Raw genomic sequence first — 27,036 nt, forward strand, 5'->3', positions numbered from 1 at the left:
CGTTTTAATCTTTTAAAAATTAATTAATGTTCACAAAGTTTCTTTTTCTTGGCAATTCAACTGATTATAGTGTATATTAATTCGAAAAAATGCTATTTTTAAAAAAAAGCATAATAATATAAGTTTATATCAATTTTTTATTGCAACTTCAAGTTAAATTTTTGTTCAATATGTGTATTTTTTACTTATTTGAACTCTTATGTTTCATAATAAATAGAAATTTCGATAGATTTAAATATATTTTGTTCAAATTTCAAAAAAAATAAATGGGGGGGGGTTATACTGATAATATAAATTTATAATAGAGTTACATCGTGTTACATATAGGGTGGGGTAATTCTGTGGTGACTTTTGGCAGTCCCTAATGTTAACTGAGTATAACCGGGATGTAATATTGCGACAATCTGACAAGTGTTGGTGCTCAGTTGATTCCTCAAACAGATTGTCCTGTTCACTAAGAAATAAGTTAAAATTTGAGAAAACAATAACATAATTAAAATCAACAAAACAAGTTCCACAATTTCACAGTATTTTTAATACAAAAGTGTTTGTTTTTTATACAAATTTAGAGTTTTTTTTTTTTTTTCTTTTTTCAAAATTTAAATAAACGGTTCTTATCCAGAATTCCAATTATATTAAAAGAAAAAATCTGCATGGTGCATGTACCTGTGATGAAACAAAAATATCATATTCCAAAAATCATATAAATTGATCCAATAGTTTTATTTTTAAATAAGAAAATCAAATTTTATTAGAAACCAAAGAACAGCTATCGTGTCCACCATTTTGAAAACAATCTAAAAATGAGATGAATAAATAAATAAAAACAAAGGGAGATAACTCAACATAATTCAAACTTACAAAATTTATGTTGTAATGCCTATGAATTCCCATTAATCACTTAAAAATTATTTTCTTTATAAAAATAAAACTATTTGATCAATTTATGTCATTTCTAATACATGATATTTTCTTCTTTTTTTTTTATAGAGGTGGAATTCTGGACAAGAACCAAATAAACTTTTTACAACAGTTTAAGATTTCAAAATACAATTGTTTCCAACATTCAAATATTTTTTATTATATTCATAAAATTTCTGGAGAGAACAGAGTCAGCCATTATCAGTTTTAATGAGTATTTCAGTTTTTAACTTTGACTGCTTTTGATCTAAACTCTTCAAGGTTTATTGTTGTGGTGTGTCCACTCTATGGATAATAATGAATTCTTCCACTTATAAAGAATGGGAGAATATCTTTCTCAGCTTTAACACACGAGTCTTGCACTCATGGCAGTTAGACTGCCTTATCGTCACACTCATCATTTGTTGCGTTTGCTTTTCTGTTCATTATATTTTGTTTCCACTAAACACCAGCTTCTGTCTTTTTCTTTTCAGATTCTTACACAACTACAACACTCATCATATGACTTTTCATATGAAGAACAAAACAGAAATGGAGAAACATTCAAAAGGATTTTAAATTAAAAAAAAAAAGCCACAGAGTTCAGATAAAAAGCAACTGAAACTAAAAAGAAATTGATTAGAACTGATCAAGGTTTGCTTTACGGCATGTCAACCCTTTTTTTACAATTAATATTTGATCCAATAAGAAACGAGAAGAACACCCACATCAGGATGGGTACAAGCAATATGAACAAAATTTTAAGCTACACATTTGCATACAAATACATAAGAGATACGCATGTATCAATCTCATTAATGATGAAATATCATTTATTTTTGACAACTTAAGTAACAAGACGTCATTTATTTTGTAGGATATTGTATCTTGTTTATTTTGAAGGATATTGTATCTTGTTTATTTTGAAGGATGGGCTAATTCAGCAGCTCCACATGGACACCCCAAAATGGTAACGTTTACAAAAAATTAAATAAGAAGGTGTCCATATTACTTACCATGTTGCCTACAATGTGGATACTCAATCAAATAATTTTGTACGAGACGTCATCATTCACTACTTTGTAAGTCCTGTAAACTCTCAACATCTAATCATATTATGAAAATCCTATTAATCAAACACAAGGTCATGAAAATGGAGCATCCAACTGAACATTACATATTTCTTAGTAGTAATATACTTTTTATTTGAAGTTTATAGATAGTTCTCTACAATTTTTTCTGGGCAGATAGAACACACTATGGAAATTAGACAGTTGATTGTTTAGATAACCACATGATCTAGGAAATATATGAAGATTGAAGTGAAATTCATTTTAGCTAAGTCACACATCATGTATGATCCCGAGAAATAGAAGATGTTAAGACCCCTCGACTTAGAGTCTACTAATCCATTCTAGACAGTCAAGAAGCAATTCATAGTTAAGAATAATCCCTATTTAGTTCATTTTTTGTATTAGTCAGTATTTTTGGCTGGATTGAACTGGCTCCCTCCTTCATTTGCCTGTGAATTGCCTACGGAACATTGAATTCACAAGCAGTTCCTATCAGCTGCAAGTATATCCCAGGGGAGATAATTTTGACAATGTTAGTATTTGAAAGTTGGATCTTATCCTTCTTTCATATACTGCGATCTGTGATTCCCAAATGGTTACCCACCCAGTACTGATGAAACTCAAGTTTGCTTAACTTCAGTGGCCAAACGAGAACTGATGTGTCACAGTGACTATGTCATATATGCTCCATTAAGTTTTATAAAAATAATCTTGCTTAAAGTTAAAATTGTGATTTTCTTTCTTCAATCTCTTGAAAGGGGTGAAGAGGACATCTTTACTCCTCGAGGCAGATTATAAAGCAAAAGTTCAAAATGCTGAGCGTTGAAACAAACCCAAAAAGAAATTGTGATAATCAAATGTAAAATATTCTTAATTAAACTTTCATGGACTGGTGGGATCCCTAAAGACCTTGGTGAGTCATGTGGCATTAAATATCTTTCACTATTTACTGAGATAAAGAACCATATTCACTTAATTTAATCACTAGAGGTTTATGGATATTTACAATAATTAATGGCTTAGGATAATTAATTTCAATAATATTTCAGCCAAGCAATCTATCTCTGGTGTCCTTAGAAATTCCACATTTCTACTTCATTTCTATTTTTTTTTATTTTTTGCTGCAATTCTAAAAAAACTTTGTATTTTTCAAACCTAGGTGACTCAGAATAATCTACATATCAAATAATTGTTCGATGTTATTATTTCTGATTCATTTATTAATGATTTTTCGGCATGAATTTATTACAAATGCAATAATAATCTTTTATCAACGTTTTGTAATACTAATCTTTTGTTAAAGCCATTTTTTTTTTCAGATAAGATAAAGTTCTTGCTAACAACTATGTCAATACCAGCATGTTTTATGGTAAAATTCTTCTAACAATAACATGTTTTTTAACATTTACTTGCTTACATTTACTTGTTTGAGAATGAAATATGCTTTTTAAATAATAGCGTTTTGGAATATTTTTCATTTCATACACACATATAGTATAAGGTTTTCATCACAAAATGTCTGAAGAATACACACGTAAAGTTTGGTAATTCTGAATTCATACATTATGCGACTCAAAAGAATGCTGTCAGTGTGAATCCCATTAATCTTCTCGGCAACCTTGATAAAGGGTCAAAGCAAAGTTCATTAGAATGATTGAAGCGGGAAATTATGAGAATTCAACGCTGTCCGACATGGCAGATGCAAATGAAGAATTTAAATGATGACATATGACCATTTCCCCTCCTTTTATACAATTCTATTTTCAAAATCCCATAAAAAAAATACAAAAATACAGAAAAATCTTCATGATGTATGTACTCATCATAGAACATGGACATCATATTCCAAAAATCACATACATTAATCAAGTAGTATTTTTAACTAAGAAAATCAAAATTTACAATTTTTAGTGAAACAAAAAGTTTAAATGATTTTGAATACAAACAAAATTTCAGTAGTTGAATGGAGTTATAGTCTTTTAATTTTAACACCTTCTAAAACAACATGGTGTCTCTTGGCTCATTCGTCATAAAATTTGATTTTACTAGTTAAAAAAAACTATTTGATAAATTTACATCATTTTTGGAATATGATGTCTTCATTTTGTGGTGGGTATATACATGCTAAAGATTTGTCTGTATTTTTATTTTTATTTTTTGAATCATGTTAAATTATAAATAAAAACCGACTAGCATTAGTAAATATACAATGATCCGTCAGCAGGTCCGATATAACCAATGGCAATCAAAATAACATCGACAATGGTCCACACCCCGAGTCCACCAAAACTGAAGAGTTTGCCAATTCCTTCTTTCCACAGGCCAAGATAGAATCGGTCAACACCAAATCCTCCAAGAGTGATGCTGCAATTAAAAAAGAAAATTTACTTGTAACAAATTTCTTTTTTACATGCAAAATGAATAGTCAATCCCAAAAATGTAAAAACATTTTGATCCCTTCCTTCATTTAAACATTCACTAAAATTCAGGAAAAATCAACCAATTCTAATGAAATTTTCAGTATTTATTACTTAACAATCACAGTAATGAACCCATTAATTTTTTAATCTTAGTATTGTTTTGTATAAAGAAAAACATCTTTACTAAATAGGTTTTTAGTACCAAAACAAAACGCATAAATTTATTCTTCCTTTTTTATAAAAATAAGATATTATATTAATACATGTTAAAAAAATTTTTTAAATTTTATGAAACTAAAACATTGTATTAATACATGTTAACAATTTTTTTTTTAATTTTATTAAAATAAAACATTGTATTAATTAACGTCAACATTTTTTTTAAATTTGATTACGATAAAAACATTATATTAATACATGTTAACAATTAAAAAATATTTTACAATATTTCTTGTATCTTACAAAAAAAAAAAAAACCCTAAAGTCAAAATCAATATAACTAATAAAAACTAATTTCTCGAACTATCGATATTATCATTGAATTAAGCATTGTTTATTTAATATTTTAACAAAAAAAATTAATTGCAAAACATATTTCATGTGATTTTAATAATAGTTTGGAATACGATATTCTAATATTCCCTTTATACACATGAACCCTTATCCCTGAGTGGCTTCCGGGCCTTGATAAGTGGTTACCACCTTGTAAAAAAAAAAAAAAATGAACATGTAAACATCAACATAAGAAATTTTTTATGATCTTAAACAAAAAAATAAAAAATTGAGGAACTGTGTCACTAAAAGCAAAATATTTTTAACAAGTGAAGCATGCATGGTCCCCCGTGAGTGCACAGTGGACGAGGCATAAAAATAATGCCTAAGTTCAGCATTTGCCACCCCACCACCATTTAGCCATAAAAGTCTCCAGGGGATGTCAAATCCTGGTGAAAATGAACAAACAGTGCAGTTTTAGGCCTTAACACATGCAAAAAAAGAAATGGCTAAGTCCATCATTGGCCCCTCCCTTTATTTAGCCCAAAAAGTCCCCAAGGCCTTAACATATTTAAATTTTAGTTCAGCACCATTGAAAACTGCTCAATAGACATACACAGAAAATTTTGGACAAATATAGTAAAATAGTCCCAAAAATGGAGTGTTTTTATTAGCCCCAAAAGAGCCCCTGGGGCACACCCAAGAGTTATCGCGAAGTATAGACAAACAAAATTAAATAGAAATCAGTTACAACTTTTCAGAAAGCTTTATAAAAATCCAAGGCATCAATTTTTTTTTAATAATCACAAAAGTAATGTCAACTTTAACCATTTTAACCTGAAAGGCACCCCTTTTAGGGGGGGGGGCTGGAGTTTTCCCAGAAAGTCTATTCTGTTACTTTTTTACTCATATCATGTTTAATGTTTGTACAAAATTTCAAAAAATTTCAAGGCGTAGTTATCGAGAAAAATACGGACAGACAAACAGACGAGGGTGAATTTACAGGTCCACCCTTCATTTGTCGGGGGACCAAAAATGAACTAATTTCTACAAACGGTTAATTTGGAGAAGTACGGATGGACAAAATTGTAAAAAAAACAAAAAACAGGATTTGCATCCCAGTACAATCATCTAGATGTTATTTCTAGAGAATCACCAATTCTGTTACTTTTGCAAAAAATAAATCATTACGACTAAATTTAAGAATTGAATCATCATGTAAAAGAAATACTTTAAGTAACGCCGTAAACATTTTACAAAAGTTTTATTTCAAATTCTAAACAAAAATATTGATGAACAGACACGGTCGATATTTTCAGAATTTGAGCATTTTTACCAATAGCCAACAAAACTATTAAATCTGAATTATTTTTTGCGGGGTACAATATTTTATGATGGCTATGTAAAGACTAATTTTAAACCTGTTCGAAAACATTATTTTAGATTGTGAAATAAAAAAATAAAAAATGAATACGTCAGCCGACCGGTTTCGAAGCTTGCTCAACAGAGCTAAAATCGAGCTTAATAATTACGTTTAAAAAAAAACAAAAATGGGGGGGACAATGAAATGGAGATGAAAAAGCAGGGGTAAAAAAAAAAAAAGAAAAGGTGGGAAAACTAATAATTAAATAGAAACCAGATTGAGCTCTAAGAAATTCTCTTTTTGTTTAGAGTCTTAATATATATTGTTTCTAGAATTTTGAGATTGTAGCGAGAGTGCGACTTGCTAAGGATGGAAAAAAAGTCGGCACTAAAATTCGAAGCGCAAATACGATTATTTATAAGGTACTCCCCTATAGATGAGCCATGGGTATTGCTCAAAACGTCCGAAGGTAGGTAGTTTCCATTCCAAATTTTGGATGGAACATGTTTTACCCTATTATATATTCTTTGAGACATTCGCCCAACATAGCACACACTGCAGCTACATTTGAATAAATAAATAATAGAATTATTATGGTGGGGGGGGGGTAAAGACGTTCTTCCCCTCCCCACTATAATAATTCCATTATTTATTTATCTATATATCTATAAAAGTAAAAATGTCTGTGTGTGTCTATCTGTCTGTGTACATTTCCCTACACAATAACTGTCAATTTTCGGTCTACAGACTCAAGATTTGACATAAGGGGTATTGAGATTTGGGAAAATCTTTTTAATCGGTTTTCGGCCAGAAATTTGGCTGTTAAGGGGTCAAAGTTCAACGATTTGACCTTTGAGAACTCTACCAAACATATATATTTAGTTTTGATCTCACTACTATATATTAGGTTCAATATAATAATTGATAAAGAATTGTCTCTATAATAATAAATATGTAATCTGCATGAATTAAAATATCATATTTAAGCATATCTTAAAACCGGGCAACGCCAGGTGGCCTGCTAATTTAAAAATAAAAATTGACTTTTTTGAAATTTTGGGCTTCCATAAAAAACTCTGTTTCAAGAATCATTTGTTGTGATAGATCAAAAACCAGTTTCTATTAATAAATTCACTTTTTGGGATAATTATGCAATTTTTAGTAAAAAATAGATGCATTTTTTTCCAAATAACTATACCATCGGGTGCGGAAGGGGGGGGGGTCTAAACTAATTATTTATGGGAATGATACGCTATGGTTTGAAATGAGTTTAAATTAAAACAAAGCAAACATACAAAAAAAAAAGATATAAACCACATTGTTTTTTAACATCTAGAAATTTCGGACAAGGGCAGTAACTCTCCCAAAGACCTTTCTAGAATTGTCTTATCAAAAAAAAAAAAAAACTAGTAAATCGAATTGTACTACAAGTCTAAACTCAGTAATAAAGTAGAGGTGTATATCAACGTGGATATTATTTACAGGGGAGGAAGGAGTCAAAAAAAATGGGGGAGAATGGGGGTAGTTATTAATATATGTAATAACATGACATGCAGCAGCAAAATCCCACCACTTCATTGTTGATATCCATACATGCTGGAAAGCCTTCTTCTCTAATAGTTTCTTCCCTTGGACTACTAGACTTTGGAATTCACTCTCAGTTTCCTGCTTTCCTGACTGTACTAATCTGAAGTTTAAATGTAATGTGAACAAAGATCCTGAGACTCAATATGCTTTGTTTAGGGTGAAAAAGAATTTTTAAAAAGAAATTTTTTTTTAAATAAAAAAAGTGAATAATTTTACTCTATTTTAAATGTTATCATTTTCCTATAAATTTTATCTATGTGTGGGGGGGTACAGTTTCATAGCAATCGACTAGATATCACTGAAATCGAAAGAATAAAAGCAGAGGAGAATCTGTGTTTTATAAAGTGGAAGACATCATACTGACTCACCTGAACAAAAGGGCTGTGCTCCACCTGTAACCACTCGTCCAGTTACAAATTCGATATTTGTAGAAAATCCGGTTGCCTTTTCAAAAAAAAAAAAATCATCAAAATATACAAAACTCTGACATCTGTTAAAGAATCAGACTAAAATTATTGTTGCTTCATCATCATCATAATATTCAATTTAGCATCTGTTTTACATGCTAATAAATATTGGACCACTTTTTTTTTACATGCGAGTCATCACTGATTAAAGTCCAAACACCACTCATGCCAATAAGGGTTAATAAGTGTCCAGTAGTCACTGAGACAACAGCATATTAACAGATAGTGGTGAAAATGGGTTGAAATGGATTATTTAGAAAGGGAGCTCAACAAGAACTTGTTTACATTAGACTTGAAAATGATCATATTGTAGTCAGCTGGAAAGCAGACAGAATAAAGTTTCACAGGCGGGTAGTTCTAGAAAAGAAGTTCTGTTCATGGAACTTGCGTTTAGATTTCGGCACATATAGAGAGAGGGAGACTGCTGATAATCGTTGTTGTAATTAGACAAGTGTTTTTTGTGAAAGCTTGGCTGGGGGGGGGATCACTTTTAGAAATTAACTTCCAACTAACCTATCTCTGGCCAGGTATTCATCTTTCTCTATAGATCCATCCCTATCACTTCCTCCCAGCCTATCCTACTACCTTAGCTCTTCTACATCTACTAACCAAATCATTTTTAACCAATCTTTAAATGTGACCAAACCATCAAAGTTTCCTGTTCTGCACACGTCTCTCGATGCTGTTCAGATTTAATCTTCCTCTGAGGTCATCAGATCTAAGCCTGTCTTTGACTCATATTAGCTAGGTTTAACTTCTATATATCATGATACTGCATACTTTGATAAACCATTCAGTTGATTGAAAGTAGTAACACTTCAAAAATATAATGAAGAGATAAAAGGCATGAATCATTTTACTGTCAGTGGTCTTTAAAGTTAAACTTTACAAAATGACAAAAATGCTATTTCAAACACAAGAATGACTGATAAAGATATCTGAAGAAAAAAAAAAAAGTCTGCACTTCTCTGTAATAATAGCAAAATTCCAACACTGAAATATTGAATTTCAAGTAAAACCAATGGTATCTACTTAATTGTTATATCGCAGTAATGAACATATCCAAAAATTACAAAAACGATAAGATGGAAAATTAATTATTAATGGAAACTGTTTCCGAAAATAATTAGCTAAAATTGAGTTTTGCTAAATTGGCCTAAGATTTTCAAAGTTTTCAGGACTACTGACACCTGAAAGTATCCTGTACCTCTATAAGGCCACCATTCGCCCATGTATGGAGTATTGTTGTCATATTTGGGCTGGTGCATCTGCTAATAGTCTCTCGCTCCTAGACAAGGTTCAAAAAAGAGTCGCCAATCTGATAGGCCTTGAACTGGTATCTAAGCTCTAGCCTCTGTCCCGTCGACGTAATGTTGCATCCCTCTGCCTGTTCTACAAGTATTTTAATGGTGAATGCTCTGACGAACTGCAGACACTTGTGCCCCCATGACGTAGACACCCTCAACAAACCCGACAGGCAGCTAAATCCCACCCCCACACAGTAGAGATCCCTAGATGTAAAAGATCTTTCTACTCCAATAGTTTCTTCCCCAGAACCGCTAGACTCTGGAATTCCATTCCAGGTTCCTGCTTCCCTAATTGTACTGACATGCAGAAGTTCAAGTGCAACATGAACCGACATCTTGCTGCCCAAATCCTAACATAGTGCCCCAGTAGTTGTTTCCCCTGATAGTAGCCCCCTACACCAAAGTGGCAATGTGCCTTGTTTGGGGTGAAAATGTAATAAAAAATAATAATTACCTCCCTTGTTACGATTCCAACTCTCCTGTTTATTTTTTAGCAGAACTCAATTTTTGCTAATCTATATGTCTATAAAAGTGAAGATGTCTGTGCATGTGTGTCTGTCTGTCTGTGTACATTTCCCTACACAATAACTGTCAATTTTTGGTCTACAGACTCGAAGTTTGACATAAGGGGTATTTTGGCCATAAATTTGGTCGTTAAGGGGTCACAGTTCAACGATTTGACCTTTGAAGACTCTACCAAACTCCTCTGCCAATTTTGGGTCTAAACACTTGATCTTTTAGATATAGGTTCTTTGGACATGGATCAAACTTTTATAATTTAATTTGAGCCCAAAACAATAAATGTTAAGTTGGAGTCAAAGTTAAAAAAGAAAAAAAAAATGACCTCTGTGGTCTCAACCAAATTACTCAGTGTAGTGAAGTAGAAAAAAAAAGAAATTTAAAAAAAATATATAAGACACAGCTGTTCCTTCCAAAAGGTCGAGCTCTTCAACGTCCAAAAATAATTCACCGTCACAAAAAGAATTCGCCGTCACTTCTTCCAACCATCGTTTCACTTTCTGCGCTCTTCACCCCTGCTTTAAAAAAAGTACCGTTTATATGCTGCCCATTTCTCCACTTATGCAAATTGACTATCAACCAGAGCCATCTAGTTTTCCATTTCTCCAAACAGCCAATTTGCAAAGGGGGACAACTCAAACCACATGCCCCCCTTGATCTACACGATCATCACATGTCAACCCATCACGTAGTCGCTCGACCAACATGGCGGCCGTCTCTCTCGCTGCGATCTCCGCAGAGTCTCTTCGTGAACATCGCTACTTGGCTCGACGTCGCTGTCTTCCTCTGATGACACCACTACCGGCTGCACATCAAGGATGTGTCGAGGGATGCCATCGATAGATACATTGTTCGGGGACTGGACACTTGTCACAATGCCCCTCCCCCAGCGTGTGGTACAGCGAGCATCAGGCGGTTTGATCCACACTTCCTCTCCCACTCGCACAGTCGCTCGCTTCTCATCTTCCTCCGCGGGTACCTGTGCAGTTCAGGGATGCCGCCACTCGTACTTGAAGACTGCTGTCTGCGGCACTGACTCCACTTTTTGCCCTGACTTTGGAGCCATATTATACCAGAAGACAGCTTCTGGCAGCGAAATCTGTCCCCTTTCAGCTATAACCTTATTGGTCCTGTTATGCCGCTCCACAATTCCGTTTCCGCCTGGTCTATATGCAGCCCTGAAATAGCGCCGCACTCCCCACTTATCCAACACATTCTCCATGGCAGCTGAGCGAAAGGCAGTTCCATTGTCCATTAGCACTTCCGTCACTGGACCCCTCTCCAAAAACACCTCTTCCAAGACCTTTGCAATTTCACCTGCATTTTCTGCCTTGATTTCCCTCCAAGTGGCTACTCTTCCTGGTCCACAGTCGACCATTGACAGATACGGCCTCTGTCGATAGTGCGTTACGTCTATCGCCAACCTGCTCCAGTTCTCTGCCACTTGAACCTCACCAGCTTCGTGTCTACTCGGCGCAGGGTCGATTGATTGACACCGGCTGCATCTCTCAACCACTGTCCTAACGGCCTCCTTTGTGATTCTGGGGTCCACCTTCCTGGCCAAGAACAAGGTTCTATCCACTCCAAAATGGTGCATGTCTTGCAAATCCTTCAGAGTGTCTTCATTCAAACAACATATTGCAACAGCCGCCTCATTCGGCGCCTTTAGCCAGGTCTTCCGCACCCTCGTCATCACATCTGCTCTGTTCTTCGCTGAAGGAACGATAGTGACCCTAAGTTGAAGATCAAATTCCCTAATCAGCTCCCTTAACATCATCAATCGACGCTTTACTAGCATCTCGGCAGCGCCTTTCGTCTTCACCCTCCTTTCTCCTGTAGCTTCGGACTGGATCCAAAAGAACACAGTGGCTGAGTCGGTCCTCACCTCAACATTCTGTAGCCCCCATTTCAAGTTGATGCCCTTCATAACCGCATCCAGTTCCACCACATTTATGTGTGAGCCACGTTGTCCTTCTTCCGCAACCAAGCAGCATCTTCTGCAGTAACACCACCTATCTCCAAGGTGACTCCCACTGCTATACAGCTTGCATCACACCACACAACACCTTCTGCACTGTTGGGTACATCCACCAAAATATCATCAATGTAGGAACTGGTGGCTCTTCTGACTGTGTCCTCCTTGCTTAGCACCGTTTTGAGGATCGCTGCCATGATTTTTGGTGCAGAATTCAGGTCAATACCCAACCTAGTCAGGCAGTACGTTCGGCCCTTGTATCTGACCAGCTGGTATTTCCAGAATTCCTGTGAAATGTGGATCTGTAGGTATGCAGATTTTAAATCCACAATCGTCGCAGCCTTCTGAATCTGCCTCCACTCTCGCATGGTCTCTCCGCACACGTCCATCACATCGCCTTCCGTGTGACACGCAACGTGTACGTTCAGCTCCCTGAAGTCCAGTACTGGCCGAACTTTTTGTTTTGTGGGCTGAACAACCGCCATTAACGGCAGCACACCTTCCACCTTCTCCGTCCATGGTCTTAAAATCCCCTCTGAGATCCATCGGTCCACCTCCTTCTCAAATTCAACTCTTGTGCCTCCTCGCAATGTATGCTCGTAGCATTCCACTCTGTTGTTCAGTATGGGAGGTTCTCCCTTCCATGCCCACTTGACTGTCCATTTCTCACCATCAAAGTGTGCAGAGAAATCTTGGTCCTCTATCGTGCAACTTTTGTCTAACCCGACCGTTCTTGTGACACCTTTTTCGAATTGCACACCTGCAGCCCCTTGATGTCCTCCAAATCTCACGGAGTTCCTATATACCGTAACGCCCCCTAGTCGAGCAATTGCGTCCATCCCTAGCACCACATCGACACCCGTGACAATTTTGTTAATAACAATCGCCTGGATTGTTAGTGATATCCCACGTACCATCAACCGAACGATACTTGTGCCATTGCACTTCACCTCTCTGCCATCAACTGCTGTAATGCTGCTGGTTCCATTGCATGTGTCAACCATGTCTTTGGTGACAATTGTTGAAGTACAGCCCGTGTCGACAAGGGCTTTTGCACTTCGTCCATTTAGGGTCACTTCTACTTGTGGTGACATACCCTGAAGCGCCTTCATCGAATAAGTGGGGTAGCCACCGGCGCAGTGGCTTACCCCTGTTCGTTTCCCTGGGAACAGAATCTGCTGATGTGGCCGACTTCCCCACAGCGGTAACACGTGACTTCTGGCTTTGGCCCCCTGCACTCCCTCGCCATATGGGGGCCTTGGCATCGGTAGCATCTGCCAGAGAACCTGGGTCTCTGCCACAGTCCTCTCTGCTTTTCGTCCTTCACAAGTTCCTGCTGCAATTTGCTTCATTGAGCGACAGCTACGATTCCCTGCTCACTCTCTTTTTTCCTGGCCAGCACCCTAGCCTGTGTAATCAACTCCGCCACCTCCATAGTATTTACACCGGGCAGTTGCTGCAGAGCTATAGAAATATGGTCCAGGAAGCCATTGATAAAGGCCATCTTAACCATCTGTCGACGGCCTCCTCCATTGAATCCTGCTAGTCCCGTCAACCTCCTGATATTGTTGGCATCAACATCGACAGGCTCTCCGGTCCACACCATGCGGCTTAGTTTGCCAGATGCCACAAACGGTCCTTCGGTAAATGCTTCCTTCAACTTTTCCTCAATGGCGTCGACAGACAGTCGATCCTCCTCCCGCATCTCCAGATATAGGGCCAGAGCATCACCATCAAGATACAGCGGTATCAAGCTGGCCACATCTGCGATGTCCCGCAACTTAGCGACAAGTTTAACCTTGGTCAGCCAGGTTATAACATCTCCCTCTCCAGAGAACGTCTTAAGCATTTCACTGTTGATCCTCTTTGCTTCCATAGTTCCTGCCGAAATAGCTTGTAGTGAAGTAGAAAAAAAAAGAAATTTTTTAAAAAATATATAAGACACAGCTGTTCCTTCCAAAATGTCGAGCTCTTCAACGTTCAAAAATAATTCACCGTCACAAAAAGAATTCGCCGTCACTTCTTCCAACCATCGTTTCACTCTCTGCGCTCTTCACCCCTGCTTAAAAAAAAGTACCGTTTATATGCTGGCCATTTCTCCACTTATGCAAATTGACTATCAACCAGAGCCATCTAGTTTTCCATTTCTCCAAACAGCCAATTTGCAAAGGGGGACAACTCAAACCACACTCAGCCAATTTTTGGTTTAAATATTTGAAATTTTACATCAAGTGTATTCAGACTTGGACAAGCTTTTTAATTAGCAATACACATGAAAAAATTTAAATGGCTTAAAATATTTCAATATTGGTATATATAGAAAGAGCTTGATAAGCTTTTTTTAAATTGCAGTTAGATCTATAAAAGTTATATGGATTTCAAAAGTATGAATTACAGTGTTATGTGTTCGAGTCTAGTCTCATATGACATATATTAAAAAAATAAATAAATAAATAAATAAAACTCAGAGTTTAAAGAAAAATTAAAAAAAGTATGTATTGTACGCTAGCCTGGGTGCCCGGGTGTTTGGAGCTGTGTGTTGAGCAAAAAAGAAGTGGTAGTAGGCAGGCAGGCTCGAACCCGTACCACAAAGGAGGAAAAGAAAGTGAAAAAAATGTGATGTATTTGCTGTTACACCCATTGCACAGTTGAAAGTGACATAGATTTAAATTAAGGCTAGGCAATTGAAAAGAGAGGATGACTTTCGAAAATATCGGCCAAAAAAGCAACACCTCCTTGTAGAAAAGTGCATAGTTGAGGATGAAGGAATTAATGTTAAACTTCTTAAAACAATTTTTTTTAAATAAAACAAAAAACAGCGATTTTAAAAATTGAAAAAAAATCTTTTGTAGATGTAAAAGAAAAAAAAGGGTGGGGCAGTTAGGCTCGAACCCAGAGCCTTGAGGCCAATAGGCTTATGACATGCTTCTGCGCTATGGCAACGGCAATGTAAGACGCTAAATTTAGCGATTAAAAAGTGAATAAGTTCAAATTGAGGTCAAGCATCATGCTATTCCGCAGTTAACAATTTCTGCGAGACAGTTTTTAAATGCATGTTTAATGAGGTCAAATCCATACTTAATTTTACTGCGGATTTGTCTGGTTTTGTTTCCCCAACATGTTGGGGAAAACCAGCTCCCCCATTTATTAGGGGAAAAGCAATTGTCTGATATGATGGTGAAAATTGACATTGACCAATCATCTATTGCTTTCTAGACAAAATAGCAAGAATTGTGTAAAAGTCACTGTAAATAAATCTAGCCGTGATGCACGTTCACAATTCGTACATATTATGATCTACAGGGTATATAAGAAGTTCTAAGCGATAGTAGTAATAATTACACATTTTAAATATTATTATAAGAAATTGTAATATCTTAATGCTTTTATGAGGAAAATGTCTTCCTATGGTACACAGACCGAAAAAGTTATAGCTATACAGTGCAAAAGTTAGAGAGGACAACCTCTCTCTCCACACACACACACACCTGCTGAGTTAGGTGCATCTAGAGAAATATACTCCCTTATTATTGGACAGTGTTAATTACTATTCCTATCTAGAGTTATGTCCCCTTTAATAATTGGAAGTTTAGAGAAGACATTTTGTCAACATAGTGTTACAATGCCGCATAAAAATGGATAAAATAACAATTGGTATTCAATAAATCTTTTACATTTGTTTTCAATAAATATCGTTTTAGCATTAAATAACATAAACAGAGTTGATATACCATAAAGCAGATAAACCAAACTGTTGGCACACGAATTTGCATAGGAATTGAGGTGTTGGTTCGTTGGCCAATCAGTGATGTGTAGTTAAGGCTACAATTTTTATAACAGTTTGCTTTATTAGTAAAACAAAGTAATAGAAGATTGGAGAATTCTACGATTTGGATTTTAAGAATTCCAAAAAGAGCATTGATAGTGAAATAATAGGAAAATATTGCCATAGTTATGACCTTTAACCTATGGTTAACTGCACAGTTCTTGGAGGTATTTATTTGCTCCCCCACTGAGCAAATTAGGCACAAGGCCGATTTTTAAGGTGAGGAGTGAAGGGGAAATGGGGACCAACTCCCCGGGGAGTAGGGGAGCTGGATAGTGACAATTGGTATGAAGGGTTTCCCCTACATTGACCAAGGTCTTATATGTGGGGTTGACCCCACATATGGTCTTTGCCTGCAGTATCTGCTGAAACAGATACTACACTTTGATCCCGGCCCGAAGACCTGCACAGTTCTTGGAAAGTGTCTTCATCTTGTCTTTGATCAATGCGATGTCTTCAGATGTAATCATTGATGCAATTCACAAGATCTAGAGTTTTTAGTTTCTTATATGATAATGATGATGATAATGATGATGATGATGATCTGAAAAGTATCTTTTTGGTTTAAGTAAATCCTGACACATCAAAAAAATACATAATAATAATCACGATCACTAAATAAATGTCAGACTTACCCATGCACATGATGGCTTCTTTGACTTTGCACGAAGCAATGTAACGTTGTCTGGGAGCAGCCACAACACGACATGACGTGGATGCATTGCAGGTGTAATTTGACGGATCAAGCTGATAACAAAACTGACACTCAAGACTTCGTTCAAAACTTACAGGACCCTGCAAGAGAGAAAAATAAAAACTTATCTAATATATATATGTATATATATATATATATATATATATATATATATATAAATATATAAGAGCAAATAGTTAATGAAACATGTTAAAAAACACTTTGAAAAAGAGTTAAAAACATATTTAATCTGAAAAGGAAACTTAATAAGTCGATAGTCCTTAATCCGCGGAGTTTCAAAGAAATACTTTCCTTCTCATCAGAGGGTAGGAATTAGCAAAATACGGGATCGGATTTTGCATACAAAAGTATTTGATGAAACTGCAAGTAAGTGAAAGATCTTACTTGATAACAAAAAGTGAAGCAGAGGAAACATGGTGAAGAAAAAGGTGATTTCACATGAATGGATAGTCTGGTGAAAGGCAAAGTATCCAATGACGGTAAAATCCAAAAAAGTAAATCCAAGAAAGTTAATTAAATTTCCATTTGCACAAGTAAAATCCAAGGAAATCATGTAATTGGAAGATGGTCCAAAATAATCCAAAAGGCCGAAATCCGTGGAATAATTCACAAATATGTACAAGGAAAAGGGGAAAAAATTCCAATAATATTAATAAAAGAAAAATAAGATACGGGTTTAACACAGCTGCCGAGACAAAGTGCAATTAAGAAAAATCAGTGAAGAAGAAGAGAAAAAAAAAAGATTAAAATGGTGATAGAATTAAATATAACATAGAAAAGCAAATGTCAAAATGACCCAGACAAAATGACAAAATTATAAGCTCTATCTCCTATTTGGTTTTATCGAGCTTTTACATTTGGTTGAGATTACTTTATGAATATTAATTCTTTAATATTTATAATACACTTTAGTTTTACCATCTTGGATCATTTTGGTAAATTTAATTGTAATTTTATTTTATTATATATATATATATATATATATATATATATATATATATATATATATATATATATATGACTACTTCATTTAATCACATAAATTAATATATGGACGTATTATTTTATGCGTAAACTTTAAGGATTTACTTCAACAGTGCTCAATACATAGGTAGAGCTAGGTAGTAAGTTATAAAATATATATTTTTACAACTTACTATATATATATATATAAAATGTTAAAAGTATGCTTCTAGGATAGTGATTTAAAGGTTATGAGGGTTTTTTGAAGCATGAAAACGATGTTATTTTTTGTATTTAATATTTTTATTGTTATTTTTTATATTTCAAGCGGAGCTCTGCTCTTGGTTACAAAAAAGTTTCGATACTTTTTTGTAACCAAGAGCGGAGGTCCGCTTGAAATATAAAAAATAACTATAAAAATATTAAATACAAGCAGTAACATCGTTTTCATGCTTCAAAAAACTCCTCATAACCTTTAAATCAATATATATATAAACAGATATTATTAAATACAACAGAGATATTTTGCTTTACGATTCTTTTTTTATTATTTTTTTCAATAATTATTTTTATATCAATATCGAAAATATTGATGAAAATTCCATAGTTATCATGAGTGCTTTCGACTCGACTGCGAACTATCTTCAGGTGTTTATAAAGTGAAGATGAATATCGGTGAAAATGGAAAGTGAAAAAGTAAAATATACAATAAATTGTATCGAGTGATATGTCGTTTATGTGCTACGCCAGATATTTTAAGACATTGCTGCTCTTCTCAAATGCGATGCTATTTATAGTAGGTGATGGGTTCTAATATAGGAGGTCTCGATAACTTTTTAAAATTGTTTTTGTGTTGTGCAATTTTTGTATTATCAACAAGGATTTGTCTAAGATTAGAGGCAGGGACAGTTATGTTCTTTTATCAAATGCTGGTATATGGCGCTGGTGTTATTTAAATGCATAGTAAGTTGACAAGACAGTGTTGTTGTATGTCCAATGTATGTATTATTCTTATGTTAAGATTGAGGGCATTTGACGTTATACACAATATTGGTTTGCTCTGTTTTTATAGCCAAGGAGGAGTTGTTTTTAACCACAAGGTTTTGAGTTCTAAATATCTTACAGTAAATAATAAATTAAATTCTACAGTTGTTATCCACACGGGTTAAGTATCTATAGACGATGCTTTTAACTGCCTTTTTTTTCAACTCTAAAATTTGATTCAAATACTCAGATGTTTAATAGACTTTAACCGACTTTTAATAAAAGTTTTATATACTTTTAACCTTCTATCACGCGATACAATTTATTGTGTATTTTATTTTTCATTTTCCATTTCATCTTCACCTCATCAACACCTGAAGATAATTCACAGTTGAATCAAAAGCGTTCATGATAACTTTAGAACTTTCATCAATAATTTCGATTTTGATATAAAAAAGATTATACGGAAAATCGAAAAATAAAAAATCATAAGGCAAAGCATCTCCGTTGTATTTAATGTCTGTTTGAATGAAAAAATGCTGCCTGAATATACCAATTTCACACACACACATTAATTAACTCAAATTTAGAAGTAAAAGAATGAAAAAGAAAATTAATTTTTACATTGAATATTTTATATTATTCAAAAGAAAATGCTCAATATTATAAATAGAGCATAAATACAGGAAATTTTGAAATTATGAAAATAAAATGGGACAAAAAAATTACAAAATTTATTAAATCACATTCAAACACAAAATATAAAAGACTGACCCAAAATCAAAGTCTTCTCATTTTTCCAATAGTGATGGGATAATACCAATATTTTTCCAATAGTGATGGGATAATACCAATATTTTTCCAATAGTGATGGGATAATACCAATATTTTTTCAATAGTGATGGGATAATACCAATATTTTTCCAATAGTGATGGGATAATACCAATATTTTTCCAATAGTGATGGGATAATACCAATATTTTTCCAATAGTGATGGGATAATACCAATATTTTTCCAATAGTGATGGGATAATACCAATATTTTTCCAATAGTGATGGGATAATACCAATATTTTTCCAATAGTGATGGGATAATACCAATATTTTTCCAATAGTGATGGGATAATACCAATATTTTTCCAATAGTGATGGGATAATACCAATATTTTTCCAATAGTGATGGGATAATACCAATATTTTTCCAATAGTGATGGGATAATACCAATATTTTTCCAATAGTGATGGGATAATACCAATATTTTTCCAATAGTGATGGGATAATACCAATATTTTTCCAATAGTGATGGGATAATACCAATATTTTTCCAATAGTGATGGGATAATACCAATATTTTTCCAATAGTGATGGGATAATACCAATATTTTTCCAATAGTGATGGGATAATACCAATATTTTTCCAATAGTGATGGGATAATACCAATATTTTTTCAATAGTGATGGGATAATACCAATATTTTTCCAATAGTGATGGGATAATACCAATATTTTTTCAATAGTGATGGGATAATACCAATATTTTTCCAATAGTGATGGGATAATACCAATATTTTTCCAATAGTGATGGGATAATACCAATATTTTTCCAATAGTGATGGGATAATACCAATATTTTTCCAATAGTGATGGGATAATACCAATATTTTTCCAATAGTGATGGGATAATACCAATATTTTTTCAATAGTGATGGGATAATACCAATATTTTTCCAATAGTGATGGGATAATACCAATATCTTTCCCCGATTCCGTACTAAATTCCTGATTCTGATTCTTTGTAAATCTCTAAATATTTAACTGTAAAATGGTTATTCTGTTCCAATTATGATAAAAACACATTAAATATGCAAATATTTTTTCAAAAGTAAAAACACATTTGTGAAGTGATGATCTATAATGGCATAAGGGCCTACTTCACAAGATTTCCAGCTACAGTATAACTGGAGATGTTTTCTCAATCATTAAATCATTTCTTTCCGATAGGCTCATAAGAGTAGTGGTTGATGGGCAAAAATCAGAGGCCCACTATATTAATGCTGGAGTCCCTCAGGGGTCCATCCTGGGCCCAACTCTCTTCCTGATCTACATCAATGATCTCCCAAAACACATACTTAAATCATTCGTTGACATCTATGCTGATGACACAACCATCTTTGGCAACACATCAAAGGCCATAAATGACAATGTTCTCTCTAAATCTCTCTCCTCTGATCTTGAGCATGTGGTACAGTGGGGGAAGAGGTGGCTGGTTACTTTTAATGCATCTAAAACCAAGCTCCTTTCTTTACATCATCAATGCTCTGATCCCCATCTGGCATCAATTGAAGTGGATGGCTCTCGTCTTGGAGAGGCTCCATGTTTTGATAACCTTCTGGGCTTGACCTTTACTCCTGACCTGGAATGGAACATGTACATCAAGTCAGTTGCCTGGGCCGCTGGGAAAATGGTAGGATCCTTCTACCGCTCCAGAAGATATCTCATTGCTGATGCAATTCTCTATCTGTATAAAAGCCAAGTACGTCCAAGGATGGAGTGCTGATGCCACATCTTTGCAGGAGCTGCTAAAAACAGCCTATCCTGCCTTGACAGATAGACTTTGTGGCTTAGTGGGGGATGCCCTTTTCTCTTCCCTGCAATCTCTCTTCCACAGGAGAGACGTTGCGAGCCTGTCTTTGTTTTGTCGTTATTTCCATGGCAAGTGCTCGTCTGAGCTCCAATCTGTGACCCCCCTCGCCAATCTTTCACGATAAACACCTGTCTAGCTGAAACTATTGTCAAAATTTTTCCCCATTCTTTAACTGTGCCAAAACCAAAATGTAGATTCCATGAACAAAGCTTCTTTCTTAGAAGTGCACGCCTGTGGAACTCTTCCATTTGCCTGTTTCCCACCTGACTACAACCTGAATATCTTCAAGTCCAACATAAACAAATTCCTGATTAACCGCCCCCTTAAATAAGACACTTTATCAAATCTCCAATACTAACGATTACTACGATACTATCCCATTGATTACTGTATGCAATAACCTTTATCCCCGAGTGGCTTCCGGGCCTTGATAAGTGACTACCTTGTAAAAAAAAAAAAAATTTTAGTTTTACTGGAAGCTTAAATCAATAAATATTTATTATTACTACCAGAGGTGGAAGATTTTTTTTTTTTTAACAAAATCAAAAGAATCGTTTTTGGCATCAGAAAATAGACACAAATTTTTTCGATTCCGATACCCAATTAATTGTCACAACACTAATATATATATATATATATATATATATATATATATATATATATAAAGCTGAACGTCTGTGTATGTATCTGGTCACGAATAGGCTCCTATATGGTTGACAATTTTAAACAACTGATTACATATAATGATAGAAGATGTATCGAGACACAGGAATGGGTATGTTTGATCCTGCAGAACGGTGGTTCATTAAAATTGTGGGGTCTGCATATGCACCTGGTCCACAAAGTATGGAAATAAAAAATTGTAAAATTAAAAAAAAACGTTTACAAGTGTTTTTGATATAGATGTACATAATAATACTTTAATAAGTATGTTTTAACTAAAATAGGGATGGTATAATAAAATTGTGGGGTCTGTGTTCACACCTGGTCTCCACAGAATGGAAATAAGCACAAACTTTAATAAAGACTTTTCATATCCATATGCGTAAGTATACTTTGATAATTATGTTTCAGTTTGAAGAAATATGGTATAATAAAATTATGGGGTGTTCGTTCATGACCTCCATAGAATGGAAATATGTCACAAAGTTTAACAAGGTTTTTTGATATAGATCCACAGAATATTGTGATAAGTGTTTCAGTGTGAACAGGTATGGTATAATAAATTATGGGGTTTATCTATTTTATTTTTACTTTCATCATATTTTGCTTTGGTTTTGATACTCCCAAATTCGAAGATATCTCTTTAAAACCCTTCCTTTTCATAACCTATCATACTTTCATAAATCAAAGTCCATTTTCTGTAGGCTGTTTTTGAACCCAGTCAACGACGGGTACTTTTGCTAGTCTATATATATTATTATTATTATTATTTTACTTCAACAATGCTCAATACATAAGCAGAACTAGGTAACATTATTTACAAACTCTCCTGATATCCTAGAATCAAGGGAAACTAACATTCACTCCTCAATCCCCTCTGTTTTAACATGGCAAAATACCTTCTTCTCTGCCGTAACAATTCTGACAGATATCTACACGGGACAAGTCTGCACAGTCTAGAATCAGATGACCAGGCCTTCATGTGCTTTAGACTAGCAACACTGCTACTTATGTTACTTATACTTTCTCTACTGTTTTTACTCTAATCAGAACTTTACCCTCATCAGCCATGGCTCTGAAAGTATAAATGCAGCACTCTCCTTAGGTATGAGGTGCCTTAAATGTTTATACAGACATTTAAAATTGTTATAGATTCTTGAAAGTTCAGTATGTTATTGCTATGCATATTATAAGATGACTGACCAATTTTTATGATTTCAGGTGCAGATGAACAGTTACAGCAGGAGTTGGAATACACCCTACTAAAGCTTGTCATAGCTGGTGAATTTCAAAAATGCAATATGGACGTGAGAACATTTTAGAAGAACGATATGCAATAAAATTCTTTTAAACTTGAAAAAAAAAAAAAATACCACATAAATGGAATACTTTAGACTGCTTTTAGACCATCTTGCATGAATTAAGCATCAGTTCTTGTGTGTCATAAGAGATTTAAGAAAAGCAGGGAGTCTGTGAGGGATGATGAGAGGAGTAAGGAAGTCAGAATACCAAAGTTAATTGGCCAAATAAAGAATTTCATGGATAAGGACCGTTATGTGTCTATAGAGACGATAAGTGCACAGTTTGATGTCAGTGTAGGAACTGTATACACAATTATTTGCAAGGAACTGAAGATGCAGAAGATTTGCATGAAGTTGTCCCAAGGGTGCTCAGAGAAGATCCAAGACTATTTGACCAAGATGGGAATCAAGACAATTTCTCATCCTCCCTATAGTCCAGATCTTGCTCCCTGTGACTTTTGGTTATTTCCTAACGTCAAGGAAAACTTTAGAGGCTGTTGTTATGAGACAACTGAGAAGATGAAAGAGGCTGTGACCAGAGTCACTGACACGCCAACACAAGAAGACTTTCATGGGCCTTCCAGAAATTGTTGGAACGGTATAACAAGTGCACTGCAGCAGGAGGAGATTACTTCGAAGTGGACTAGAGTTCTATGCGTGTACTATCAATAAAAGTGCCCACACGAAAATAGGTCGGAAACTTATTGAAGGCACCTTGTACATGTATTTAGGAATTTTATTATCCACCATCGTAGTTGACTTGGTTTAGAGATTTTAAAAGAATCAAAAATTGTATTAGAATCGTTACATCACATATTGATCTTAATTACAGAGTGAAGAATCATTATTTCAATCAAAAATAGTGTAAATAATCACAGCAACAAATTACAGAGAGAAACTAATTGAAAAAAAATGAAAAAGTTTTGCTCACCGTACAATTAATTCCTTGCTTCGCTTCGCAAGTGACAGAAGTGATTTTTCCGTAAGTACAGGAGTAATTAAAATTACAGTTGATGCAGTTCGGACCCAAGTCTTCACAAGGCGTCCGACTCGGACAGTGATCAGCAGAAACATCACGGACAAACTGCTGGCCTTTAGTACTGGCATTAGAGGCCTGGTTGAACGGGATCTGCGGTGTGCTCAGAATATCGCCTTTATTCAACGTGGACACTTTAAATTGGAAAAAGAAGGAAATAAAAAATAAAGATGGGCAATCAATCCTCAAAATTTCTGTGAAAAAAAAATATGTTGGCAATTTTTGGGAAGAATACTATGATCAGCAAATCCAGTGTACAATTTTTTGTAATCAAATATGAAATCCATTAAAAAAATATATGAAAATTACTCCATATTATTCGAACTACTGTTCTCATCTTGAGTGTTATGTTACAACGTTTCAGCCGATGTAATCTCCGACCTTCTTCAGGTGTATCTTGTTGAACTGAGGATTTGTTAAACTCAAGAATCTGTACATCTGAGCTCAACTCTCTCGTCCCACTTGCCAAACTTTTACAAAAACACTCATCCAGCTAAAACCACTGTCAATATATGTTAACGTGACATAGGTTGACATATATTCGGTAGGTTTCTAACAGTATTTTGTATAATTTTTTAGTTTGAACTTATTTTCCCAAACTTAACGTATTCCACTAAGAGCCTGCTGCCATTTGTCTTTTTCAAATATATGGATAAACACTGTATGCTTTTCAAACCGATTACACGTTTTAAAGTAAAACCACTAAAAACTTTTCCAGATAGGTAGAAGAGTAACTTATCTTGCCTTTGATAACATTTGTTTGTTATATATTTGTTTTTTGACAATTTTTTCGAATCTATGTGGATAGTAAAACAAATCCAAGTTTTAATTTTTAAATTAATAAACAATTTTAATTAAGAGAAACGCCACTTGGCGACAGTTTAGTGCACCGCACCGCACCGAAAAAATGGCTCCGTCCATGTAATGCAGAAGTTCCGTCTTTTTATACATAGAAAATCAGTTTTTTACACTTAGTGATTTTGCTACTAGTAAATTGTAGTAGCCATTATTACATGGCTGATTTTTACGTCATAGTTCGAATCGAGTTGTCTCCTTTTATTAATTAAATGTGGCGGACCAAAACACAACGTTCTTACTCATAAAATTTAATCTTTCTTAATTAAAAACAAACTGCTTGGTCAATTTACGAGATTTTTGGAATATGACATTTTCGTTCCTTGACGAGTACTTACATCAAAGATTTTTTTTTTTTTTTTAATTAGGTTAACTTTGGACATACACCATTTTTTTTTTTTTTTTTTTTTAAATAAAAATACGTAACATAAGATAAAAACAATACATAACACACTACAGAACTCGTGAGTTTTAACTCGTATCGTACACAACGTCAATAAATATATCCGGACTTAGTGCCTGAAAACTAGGAAGTTAATTGATGTCTTTTCCATTTTTAAATTACGACATTGCGATTTCTTTTGAATAAAAAAAATGTTCTAAAAAATATATATATTAAAAAAAAAAAAAAATCTATATTGTAAGCAATGAAGTTTTAAAAGAAATATCAGTAAACAAAACAAAATGTTGATTCGTCTTGATTGAAAATACTTCGTTATCGCAATTATTTGTAATTTTTTCTTTGGTAAAATTTTGTTAAAAATCCACCACTCACCATCGATACTATCGCTGGAAATGTCGGCCCCTATAAAAATAAAAAGAATCAAAATGATTGAAAGCAGAAAGGGGAAACTCCCCGTCCTGAATAGATCATTCCGTAAGCTGATCATTGTAAATCTCCATCACGAACAAACAACATCATAATTTATCACCGGGAAGCCAACCGGAAATAGGCGGTGTATAACGAAACAAAGTCACCTCTTATTTAAAATCCCTTTCAGAGACCAAAATTATTTTTAGGTTTTAAGTTTTTGTGGAAGTTCATTTGCAGCTGTAAATAATTCATTAAAGCTGTTGGTGCAATTGCACTATAATAGCGAAATTCGAAATTTTTTTATATTTAATTTCAAGGCAGACTAATAGTATCTACTTAATAGTCATGTGACAGTAATGAGTTTTCCTGCTCTTAATTTCCGATATTTTTTCATTCTTTTTTAAACTCTTAAATTATCATTTCTTGAATAAGTGTACAGTGGACCCCCGACATACAAGTATACCCGAGATACAAGAAATTCGAGATACGAGATGGCTTCAAAGCAAAAATCTTCCCCTACATATAAGCGAAAATCCAAGTTATGAGTTTCCAGATGCAACCCCTAGGTGGTCAAGTGTGTCGTGTTTCACTACATCTCCTTAATCGTGCCATTTTAATTCGAGATACGAGGTTCATCTGGGAACAAATCAATCTCGTATGTCAAGGATCCACTGTATGCTTAAATATAAGGCCTATACTGGACGTATGTATATGGTTCCTTATGTCTGATACTAAAATAACTGGAATAATTCTTCTTTAAATGTCGAGTTATAAGTTACTTTGCCTCTGTAAAGAATGTAAATGAAGTCTCATTTTAACATTTAAAAGCAAGTTTATTTGTCATTTTCGTTAGAGAGAAACGGGTTGATAGCAGAAAGTGTGCTTGTGTGTAAGGATAATATGAATATTATACCGGCTTGTTGACGGAAGAATAGTTTAGTTTACACATGTTATGGTCAGTAGTAGTCGGAATAAAGAATTAGTTCTGCAACGTAGATGAGCTAAGCCAGTGTAGCAATACACCACAGATATTAAAATAAATAAATAACATTCCAGTTATGTGCGTATTTGCCGTACATTAAAATGGATGGATAGAGAATGTTTCAGTCATGTAAACATTTGTCATATCC

At 34.5% G+C, this 27,036-nt stretch overlaps 1 protein-coding gene across 1 annotated transcript; it reads right to left on the reverse strand.

The window, feature by feature from the left end:
• Positions 1-515: 515 nt before the first annotated feature.
• Positions 516-26,042, reverse strand: LOC145276699 (TM2 domain-containing protein 3-like). Its single transcript, XM_080127891.1, has 5 exons — positions 25,868-26,042; positions 24,133-24,371; positions 16,565-16,724; positions 8,204-8,279; positions 516-4,337 (listed from the first exon to the last, which is right to left on the reverse strand). The coding sequence occupies exons 1-5, from the start codon at positions 25,980-25,982 to the stop codon at positions 4,169-4,171; spliced, it is 759 nt and encodes a 252-aa protein (XP_079984017.1). The 5' UTR covers positions 25,983-26,042; the 3' UTR covers positions 516-4,168.
• Positions 26,043-27,036: the final 994 nt, after the last annotated feature.

This window comes from Euprymna scolopes, chromosome 5 (genome assembly GCF_053919585.1).
Source record: "Euprymna scolopes isolate OS-2025 chromosome 5, ASM5391958v1, whole genome shotgun sequence".
Classification (NCBI taxonomy): domain Eukaryota; kingdom Metazoa; phylum Mollusca; class Cephalopoda; order Sepiida; family Sepiolidae; genus Euprymna; species Euprymna scolopes.